This window comes from Syngnathus leptorhynchus, chromosome 13 (genome assembly GCF_054491065.1).
Source record: "Syngnathus leptorhynchus isolate UIUO chromosome 13, UIUO_Slep, whole genome shotgun sequence".
In the NCBI taxonomy this organism is placed as follows: domain Eukaryota; kingdom Metazoa; phylum Chordata; class Actinopteri; order Syngnathiformes; family Syngnathidae; genus Syngnathus; species Syngnathus leptorhynchus.
In genome coordinates this window covers 757389-768327 of record NC_141207.1, presented here as the reverse complement: position 1 = coordinate 768327, position 10939 = coordinate 757389, and the positions used below count along the sequence as shown (strand labels likewise).

Sequence of the window (10939 nt, the reverse complement as noted above, 5' to 3'; positions counted from 1 at the left end):
GTGTCAACAGGGACAGAGTGCGGGGGGAGAGGGGGGTAGGGGGATTCGCTGAGCTGGCCCTTTTCAAAACGGCGGGGCCAGTGAAGGCGGAGATTCGTGGGGACGGACGGAGGAAGCAAGGAGGACGCGTAGTAGGGACATGGGTGGTGGAGAGACAGGCAGGAGGGGCTGGGGGTGGGCTTCCAGCACCTTAACAGTCACTTGTCTGCTTGTTTTTCTGTGCTGAGTGCCTGCCAGTCAGAACGGACGATACACAAGGAGGAGGAAGCGGAAGGAAGGAAGGAAGCAAGGAGAGGAGAGGAGAGGGCACGCCGTCTGAAGCTTTGCATCGCCTGTGCAGTCTGCTTTTACTTCAGGTCCTTGCAAGTCCTCCGGCTTGTCCTCATCAAGCAGTCCCTCGATTGTTCTGCTCAGTCTGTCGTGAGAGCGCCATCTCGACCGCAGGTACACTCGTCTGCTATTCTTTGTGTCGATTGCATTTTGTTATCAGATGAATTCTACCAATTGATCATTTGACCAATGTTGAAAATCAACTTTTCAACGTGCTGTGTTATCTGTTGGTGAGCGCATGGACAGCAAGTGGGAGGAGATCTTTGACACCATCTGTGAGATCTTACCACGCGTGTCTGGAATGTATTGCCTGTCTGCATTTCAGAGCGTGCACTCACCATATGTATTGTTACAAGAGGTACATGATGAACTGTAAGCCCCAAAGATTGATCACAAAGTGACTTGTGTGGTATTCCAGCCTGCTCGCATCCGTCAAAAAAGTGTTTGGATGGTGTGAGTCTGTTGTTCACGTTTGACAGTAAGAGATGATGTTGAGTGTGCGAATCATCAACGATCAGCTTGATCTGACCTCGGGCAGATTTTGTGACAGACATGTTATTTGCATGAAACACATACACATGCATGCACACACACACACACACACACACACACACACACACACACACACACACACACACACACACACACACACTCACACGAAATGTTTGTCTGTCTTTGAAGCCTGCAATGAAAGCAACATTTGTGTCTTCCCAGCTTGACTCCTACGGCTCGTGTTCAACAATGACACTCGTTTAGCGGGGCGAGGTTGAGGAGTTATGACCAACAATCTTCACTTCTCTCGCTACGGTGGCCAAATGGCAACTTCCAGCATTTCCTTCGGATCTTTGTGAAGCTTTGAGTGGTCATGACTGAGCTGGCCGCATGCAAAAGGGAGATGTCGGAAGACGAGTCTTGCTGGGGACAGGCTGTGAATGGAGAGTCCTCATCCAGTGACAGGGAGACGGATATATTGGAAGATGAGAATGACCAAGCAGCTCCTTCATGCAATATTTGCTCCCTTTCTACGGAGAATCTGCCAGAAGAGCCCAAATCAACCCCCGCCGACTTCACTAACAGTTGCATTCAACAGGAACTACAATCCAAAAGCCAGTTCGTGTCAAATGGAGGGTTCAGCGCAGAACGAGAGTGGACTGAGAAGCTGTCCGCGTCGCTGGCTCCTCAGGCGTTGAGCGTAGGGCCCAGCAGCAAGGAAGCCGAGGCTTGCGGTCTTACACAAAACACGGACACAGAAGTGGTCTTTGCTTCGTTGTCTTCAGACATCGATGACTCGATCGAGCAGTTGAACCAACTGATCCTGGATTTGGACCCCACATTCATCCCTGTGCCGACCGGCGGCACCCCCCTGTCACGATCCACCTCCGTCCAAAGCGGCCGCCTCAGTCAGAAAGGAGACACCCATCTAACTGGTAAGACATCATGACCTACGCCCAAACATCACAATCTGAAGTCGATGCTGCGCTTTGCTGAGGAGCTGAAGGCTCTTTGTCCAGCAGATGTTCCACCATCTGTTGGTGCAGAGATGCCTTCTTTTGTCATCTGAGTATCTTGATTTTGTTGGAGGATTTCATTTCCGAGCCTTATCTGACTGACGGCCCTTTATGTGCCTCCCACATGGCCGTTCTTTACCTTTGGCTTGATCTTGTCGCTCTTTTGCAGGGTGGCAGCAGCAGAAGCAGATCAGCGATGTGACTGACTACTCCAGTTTTTGGGTGTGCAACTCGGATTTTCCTGCTACTGGGGAAGAACCTCAAAGATTGGGGGCCGACCTGCTTGACACTCCCTCCCATTTGTCATCACAGGTAAGCAGCTTGGAAGAGCCCAGTACAGCATTTTTTTTCATTTTTTGACTATCCACAAACAAACAAACAAACAAACAAACAAACAAACAAACAAACAAACAGTAGAATACGAAACAAGTAGAAGAAAAATCTCATTGTGCTCAATTTTATCGGTCTCTCACTTTGTCTGGGTTGACATTATACGCTTCTGTTGGCATGAATAGCCTGCTTGTTTACACTCAAACAGTCTGCACTCACAAACACACACACGCACAGACGCACACACACGCACACACTCACTCACACACACACACATACACGCACGCACGCCCATCACAAGACTGAAATCTGCTGATGTGTGTGGATTTATTCCCCTATAAGACTATGTGGAGAAAACTTTTTTAATCCTGGCCTGTCTTTCTGCCTCCTTCTCATGTCTGAAGTTTAAGTGTGTCGATCGCTTTGAATCGGTGACAGCGACTCCGGCTTTTCCGCTGTCTCCTCCGACGCCTTACGGTAAGAAATCACGTCAATTGCTGTCTTGGGGAATCTTATCACCATCCCGTTTCTTTTTCCCAGTTGAACACATGTCCGAGTTTCTTCATATCAAGAGCGGTGGCGGATGGGGCCAATGTAGCTGGAGACCAGGTAAACTTTCTCAGGAGCATTTTTGCGTATGCACCAGTGCAAGCGTGGAGACAAGATTTTCTGCTTGACTGCTCAGGAAGTTTGGACTTAAACACACGCTCATGGCTGCCAGACAGGGTTCAGGAGATGCCTGGAATGTTGACTTGGCATAACACACTCACACAGACACACACAAACACACACACCTGGCAAGGCCGCTGCTGCTGTTGGTGGACAATGCAAACATGACTGTTTTGGGTGAAAGGCAGGCAATGCTCTGGCTTCACTATTGTCTTACTTGAGTGGCGTAAAGCAAAATCACGTCTGAACATGCCTTCAGTTTACTTGGGACGTGACGGTGTGCCGTAATTCATAATCCTTGCGGTATTTTGACGAATTGTGCTACAGGCAGAACAGCTGATGCTGGATGTCTATAAATAGTTTGGGCTGATAAAGGAAGAACACTGCTGACAGGATGTGCAGGCACATCCTGTTCTGGGAGGGGACGTCGGAGAGGGTCTTTTGTTGCCGCCGCATCCGGAGAAACGGGCGGCTGTATTTGCACTTATGTCACAAATCGACTCGAGAGGATTCAATAACCAAACCGATTTGAGGATGATCGGCTAGGTTGTCGAGCGAGTCCGACATTTCTCGCCATGTCTAGCTGTTTACTGAAGACCCAATGTGACGGTATGCAGCTCGCGAGCTAAAGGTTGCCCATGTTTATTGTACACAGAGGCGGGAGTGCATTCATCCGTCCAGAAAAAGTCACGCTGGATTCAAATAGTAGACAATTGCTTCCTGTTTACCATTTTAGAGCCAGATGACTGACTGCCTGGGAAAGAATTTGACCCTTCGGGACACTTCCGCTCCCGGTTCAATTATTTTCATGTCGTGTTTACGCTGATTACGTTCATGGCAAATGACCTGATGGCAATGTGAGAAGCCCTGACTCGCTCTGCTGTCACAAGGACAATCACATTCACTTTTCAACGTACGCTATAAATCCCAATCAAGTTCCATCAAAGATGATAGGATCTAATTTGCAAATGGCATTTCTGTAAGCGGATTGTAGGAATGTAAACAGCATCCATCCATCCGAGTGTAACGCGGGCAGATACTATGCAAACACTTGACTGTTTGAACCCTGAGCGGTCAAAGGTCAACAGAAAAGAAAGTCAAGACGCTCACTACGACTGCATTCACTTCTCGGGATGTTGCGATTGACCATGTCTTTCTTTCTTTGAGACGGACAGATGGACAGTGCTCCATTCCAGTTCATTTCCTTTGTGAGCACAAGGCACACGCGTTCATGAATGCAACACTGGCATGGTGGGCAAATTTATGATGCGCTCAGATTGAACGCACGGCAGCAGACGTACTCGCTCGGGCTCTGCGGGCTTTTGTCTCCGTGTCTCCGTGTTTGTAGTGAGCAGAAGGCGGGAGCCGACTCGCATGCCTCAACAGAGAGGAACCCCCTCCCTACCAGTTCAGCAGCACCATTGCCCCCTTTTGTCTCCATTGCCCATAAAAGGCCACATGTCACCTTTGACCCCCTGCAATTCATTCTGATTGGGGGAAAGTTCTCCCAGTGTCCAAGAAAGAACAATGCTGAGTGGTCAGTCAGAGGAAAAGGGTGGAGGAGAGGTGGGTTCTCACTCTCCCCCTCTCAGTTTTCCCTCCTCTTGCTTCTGTCCCATCCACCCTGGAAACCCACAAGTCGAGCCGTGTCACAACAAGGAGGAACAAACGGAGCGCTGGAATTGGCCATGGCCACGCTACGCTCCGGAGCTTGACTCCGACGGGGACCGCTTCGCTCGGGCTCAAGAAAGTCCCCTTTCGTTCAGCCTGCAACTGGAAGCCATACAGCGAGAAAGAGGCCAACGGGAAAGCTGCCTCGTGTCGCACATCATGACCGCATCTCTTGGTATGTACAGCATGCGCTCCCATGTCAGACATTACATTCCTGGTCCTCTCTCAAAGGAGCTAAGTGTAAGTTTCTGTGTAAGTTTGTAAGTGTGTAAGTAAGTCCACCAGATGACAGAAGAAGCATTTATGTCATCTGCGCTCCCCGCCCCAGCTCTTGCCCAAACACGCACAGCTCCTATTGATGACTTTACCGTCATAAGATAGATTTTATTATGCGGTGTTGAAATCTGCCCAAGTCCCATCGTTATTTGGAAAGATTCTACTTTTCTTTGCTCAAACACTTGGTAGAAAGAGAAAAGGCTCCATTCTCCGTGATGACCTAACCAGATGGGCAAAAACGGAGGAATTTTGAATCGTCTCAAAAACGTCTGGAACATTTTTTTTTCTCTGTCTAATATATTGACCGTTCTCATGACTCCAACTCGAAGGCATTAAACTTCAACATGAATACAAGTACTGCATTGCACAAGACTAAACCCCATCTCTTGGTATTTGTAATATGATTGCTGGAACGGATCTTCCACTACAGTTTCAGCAAGACACAAATTCATGGCGTGAGTATTCTTTCATTTGCAGTCATTTTTTTCAATTGGCCATATCTCTTCTGCGGGCTTGTCAGCTGGCTGTAACTTTGCCTCCTGGAAGCCGTTCATCCAAAGATCAAGGCTCGCAGAGCACAATGTGATTTACAGCCGCCATTTGGAGGAGAGCGCTTTATGCTTTGGATCTTTCTTGGCCGACTTGACTGTCTGCTTTACTGGGTATATTTCTGAGGCAGCAGGTGTGATGAAGAAGGTTTGGGACAGAAGCTAATGAAAATGGCTCCTTCTTGAGTATCGCATCCCAGATGCTCTCCAAGAGGAATCCCTTCAAGACACATGTGAGATGATGGAATGGACTCAAGGCGTCGTATCGCCGCTTGCTAACGCTCATGTCTGTTGAAACGAGGCCGCTTTCCAAAGCAAATTCCTCCAACTCGAATTCCTCGAATTCAAAGAGTAGTGGAGGTACAAGGGGTGGGCGGGGTGTGTGAGTAGGGAGGGGGGGCACGGTCGTGTGTCTGAACAAGGAGCCCTTTGACTCTCTTTGCCGTGACTCATGCTACTCGGGGCCCGCTTGTGGCCTGAGGATGGATGCCTGCGTTCATGTTTTCTGCATGACGCGCATTGTTTGAATGTCAACATGTCATCTTGGCATGTTTGAGCCTTCCGCAGTTCTTGCGTTCTATCATAATGGACCGTACGTTGCAGTGGAAACTGCGTGTGACATCTATTTTGAGCTTAACATTTGTTCAATGGCTTCAATTCATTTTTCAAGAGCAATAAAAACATTTTCTGTGGCCCTCTTCAAAGTTCACTCTCAAAAAAGAACATTTCTCCTTGTAACATTTGGCAACCTTTGCAGTTCTACAGTACTTGTGGCAGCTCAGCATTTTAGAATCAGAACCAAAATGCTAAAAAATGCTATCTTTTTATTTTTTATTTTTATAGATTCACGAAGTTTCCTGGACAGCCACGGCGGCAGCTCTCTTGACGGAGAATTGCTCGGGTCCGACGTGTCGGTGAGCTCGGCTTCTTGTCCGCGAATATTTGGTTCCACATCTTCTGTGTCATCAAGCGCCCCCGTCCTACACTTAGACAGGTACGCATTTAGCCGACGTTACATTTTCAATCACAAGAACTTGTAGGATCTTGCTGCAATGCTGAAGCTCATCCCAAATGTCCCAAATGTTCATCAGCTTCTCGCCGCCTCTCGTGTGGCACCAGCAAACGCCGACCTTCTCACAACCCTCGACTCCCATCAAGCGCAGCATGCCCAATGCCCTCGCTTCACCTCGGGCGGACTTTTCCTCCTTAAATGGTGATCTGGAGCACAGCCTGCTGCAGGCCGTGGAGGACCTGAGGGTCGGTGGGGATGGGGAGCTCCCACCACTGTTGCCGGAAAAGAGGAAAACGACAGAAGGTGGCGACCTTGGCTCCCGCTTGCCTTCTCTCACCGGCTTTTCCAGTCCTCACAGTGAAGGCAGTCTCAGCCTTTCTTTCTCCTCGCCGAACCCTGACCCCTTCAAAAATTTAAGCCGGACCTCATCACCCGGATCAGGTACAAACCGCAGCTCCTGTCTACTGGGGCATGGCGATTATTCATTTGAGTTTCTTGCAGTTGATGATGGATGGATGGATTTTCTGTTTCATTTGTAATTGCTTTTAGAGCTTGGCAGTAAGCAGGACACTGTGAAGTTTGTACAGGACACTTCAAAGTTCTGGTACAAGCCTGACATTTCCCGAGATCAAGGTAAATATCACGTTCTTCCCACTCCCGTCCAAACAGTGGAAAAGGTGTTTTGCCGTGCAGAGCGAGAAGCAGCCCACGACTCATTCTACCTCCCACTTTATCTTCTGCTAGCCATTTCCGTGCTAAAGGATAAAGAACCCGGCTCTTTCATTGTCAGAGACAGTCATTCATTCCGCGGGGCTTATGGATTGGCGATGAAAGTCGCAACTCCGCCTCCATCTGTGGTGCATCACAGCAAGAAAGGTAGGCTCCTAATCCAAAGCCAAATAAGTGATCCACTTTGCTCAATTTGCTTAGCAGTGCTTTGTTTTGTCAATGTTTGAATGAATGTCAATGCGATGGATATTTTGTGTCTTTGCAGTTGGAGATCCATCCAATGAGCTGGTGAGGCATTTCCTGATTGAGTGTATGCAGAAAGGAGTCCGTCTCAAAGGCTGCCCTGATGAGCCATTCTTTGGTGAGAATAAACGAATAAACACTGCATCACAACTGCATTGAAATTGGGACAGTCACTTTGCTGAAAGCTTGTTACAACACCAGACCAAATTGACTGATTTTCGTTACAAACATTCCCAATTTTCCGTCCGTCCGTCCGCCCGTCCGTCCGTCCTTCCGTTCGTCCGTCCATCCATCCATCCATCCATCCATCCATCCATCCATCCATCCATCCATCCATCCAGCCATCCAGCCATCCATCCAAAAGTCAGTTGAGTGAACTGCTACATTACCAGCAACTGCACTGTACTGTTATGTAGCTCACTAGTTCCCTCTGCTGGTCACTGCTATCCAACACAATTATCTCGTTCAAACGCCATCCATCCATCCATCCATCCATCCATCCATCCATCCATCCATCCATCCATCCATCCATCCATCCATCCATCCATCCATCCATCCATCCATCCATCCATCCATCCATCCATCCAGTAGACGGGGGACACCCTGAACCGTTTGCCAGCCAGTTGCAAGGCACACAGAGACAAACACACACTCGCACACAGACCTACGGATAATTTGGAATGTTCAATCAGCCTACCATGTATGTTTTTGGGATGTGGGAGGAATCTGCAGTGCCTGGAGAAAACCCAAACAGGCACAGGGAGAACATACAAACTCCACACAGGGAGGGCCGGAGGTGGAACCCACACCCTCTGAATTGTGCTAACGGATGCGCTACTGTGCCGCCCTCTTCAAACGTTTCTTGTGTTTTGTACTTAAATGTTCTTCATAGTTATGTATTCCGTTTCTTTCTGCCAGGAAGCCTCACCGCTCTGGTGTGTCAGCACTCCATCACACCTCTAGCTCTCCCCTGCAAACTCATTCTGCCTGACAGAGGTAGGATGAAGGTTGATGCCATGTCAAAGAATGCACAACTTTATCAAGATAATCATTCACCCAGTGAGCTAAATGCAGAAAATAAATCATTCAAAGAAATACTGACTAACTAGATAGATCAAAGCAATTTGTTTTCACTGCACTTTCTGAAATGAATCTTGGACACAATACGTGGCTTGTGCATTTACGCCGGACTTCTTTTGTAACGTCTCGTACCTGTCAGATCCGTTTGAGGAAATGTGTGACTCTCCCGCAAAGACGGCAACAAACTCAGCAGCTGAGCTTCTGAAGCAGGGAGCAGGTACAAAAAAAAATATCAAAGTGCATCTCAGGCATGTGAGCTAGCTTGGATCTTTGTGTTGACACAATGTCATCGGTCATTTTGTTAGCATGTAACGTGTGGTATCTTGGCTCTGTGGAATTGGAATCTCTGACGGGGCACCAAGCCGTTCAGAAAGCCACCTCGGCCACGCTCACCGCCGACCCACCCGCACTGTCCACTATTGTCCACTTTAAGGTGTCAGCGCAGGGCATCACACTCACAGACAACCAGAGGAAGTGAGTTGACTAAATGCTCCAGATGAGCTCAGAGTTCATCTCGTAACATCTCACTTGAACAAAAATGTCCCTCCAGGCTGTTTTTCAGAAGACACTATGCAGTCAATACCGTCATTTTCTGTTCCTTGGACCCGCAAGGCAGGAGGTGAGTCACGTGACACAACAAGAAGGAACATGCTCGCAATCCCATTTCAGGAAAGGTCTTGACACACAAAAGGATGTCTACACGTGACACATACACAAGTCATCTGATGACTGACAGTATTTGGCAATCAGTCTTCATTGATCAAATCAGCATTTTAAAAAAAGAATTGAGAAAGGGTTCCGGGACTCTTTAACGTCACCTAGCGCACGTCTCACGTTCGGAGACCGAAGATCATTCGTCCTTCGTATTGAGGAATGGCTGTCCTTAATCAATATTTTCTTCCACACAGATGGACAAGAGGAAGTGCTTCTACAGCAAAGTAAGTGTCTCATCCAGGGACCGGACATTTCCACCTTGCCAAGTGATATTGCCGATGAAAGTCAGATCAAAGAAATCCAGATTTTGGAAGTGGAATTTTTCCAAATCCTACATTATTTAACCAATTCAACCCAGTCCAACTTTAAACATCATTCTGTAGCAGTATTTTTTTCAGCGTCTTGGCCTTCACATGCAATTTCTAGAAATTGCAAATTCTAGTTATTGTTGTCTTTATTATGTTTGGACATACCGTGCGAGTTCCCCAATGTGTCAAAGTCATTCTCTTTTTTTTTTCCTTTCGCAATCATTTCAATTGACTCATGCTGTCATATTTCAATATCCTTGTTTGTCTTTCTCGCAGGATATTTGGGTTTGTAGCAAGGAAATCTCAGAGCGAGACTGAAAATATTTGCCATCTGTTTGCCGAACACGACCCAGAGCAGCCGGCCAGCGCTATCGTCAACTTTGTCTCGAAGGTCATGATCGGGTCACACAAGAAGTGAGGCTGAATATGTCAAAGACATGAAACAGACACCTTCCAAAAATATTTTTTGCATTTCTAATACAGTTCTTTATTCTTTATTTATTCATAATTTTATTTCAGTTTAGAATTGAATGGTAGAAATGATTTGGCTGGAGGTGGCCAGCATTCCAAATAGGATTTTTCTAAATAACAGCCATTATTTTGAAGAGCAGTGTGCTAACACTGAGTGTGCTGCAAAATGATGCCGCTAGAGAGAGCAAAAGCTAACGTGAGTATTTTCAACCTGCGCACTCTTGCTAATAGTCACTTAGAAAAAGTTAGATGGGACACGTAATAATGATTGTGAAAACTATACATAGTACGTGACTTGTTTTATTGATAGTTAGAGTGAGCAATAATAACAAATAACATTATTTCATATAAAAATCAGCCGTCTACAAATTTATTGGTAAAGTTACCCGTTTTAACTTTTCACATGTTTATTTAAAAAGATGACTTTGATGTCTAAAACAATAGGGGTTTTTTCTCTCTTTGTGTATGGGATGTATTTTTCTTTGTGTTGACACTTTCCATTTATCCAGATGTGCTTTGTACAAATGTAGTTTTCCAAAAATGTTCATGTCACAAATTGTATTTTTGTATATACATATTATATATATTCTGTACATTATGACCGATAATGTAACTCAGGATTTATGACATGATGTCACATGTTTTTGGATGTATTCTGTAGCTCATTAAAAAAAAATCAAGATATAGCTGTTTGTTTTGTTTTTCATTTGATTGTATACGGTAGTTGCCATAGTGACATCCGATCCTGTAATGCAGAAATTTCTAAAATGTTCTTTTTGTCTGACCTCTTTTTGTAGGTCAGGGCTACATGTTTCATTTTGATTTATTCAACTTGGCAAAACAACGACAAACTGAATGCACGTCTTCCATATTTGGCGGATTCCTTCAATCTTAAATTGGTGATTTGCAGGTTATTCGCCGTTAGGTGGCAGTAAGTAGTCACCTTCGTGGAACGTGGATGGCTGGTTCAATTCAGTGCACTTCGAATTGATTGAACAAAAATGAAGTTTAAGGACACTTTTCAATGAAGTGCTTCCAACATGTAAGCAA

The 10939-nt window shown here is 46.4% G+C and overlaps 1 protein-coding gene across 3 annotated transcripts; it reads left to right on the top strand.

Annotated features, from left to right (window-relative positions):
• The first annotated feature begins 194 nt into the window (after positions 1-194).
• Positions 195-10660, top strand: tns3.2 (tensin 3, tandem duplicate 2). Of its 3 annotated transcripts, none has more exons than XM_085928750.1 (17): positions 195-444; positions 1045-1757; positions 2008-2150; positions 2573-2645; positions 2709-2777; positions 6176-6326; positions 6424-6785; positions 6894-6977; positions 7089-7220; positions 7339-7434; positions 8235-8312; positions 8536-8613; positions 8702-8870; positions 8947-9015; positions 9305-9334; positions 9695-9832; positions 9938-10660. In XM_085928750.1, the coding sequence occupies exons 2-17, from the start codon at positions 1196-1198 to the stop codon at positions 9990-9992; spliced, it is 2289 nt and encodes a 762-aa protein (XP_085784876.1). In that variant the 5' UTR covers positions 195-444; positions 1045-1195; the 3' UTR covers positions 9993-10660. The 3 variants fall into 3 exon arrangements, with proteins under 3 accessions (XP_085784876.1, XP_085784878.1, XP_085784877.1); XM_085928751.1 differs by lacking the exon at positions 195-444 and adding an exon at positions 555-688; XM_085928752.1 differs by having other exon boundaries at positions 9695-10655.
• Positions 10661-10939: the final 279 nt, after the last annotated feature.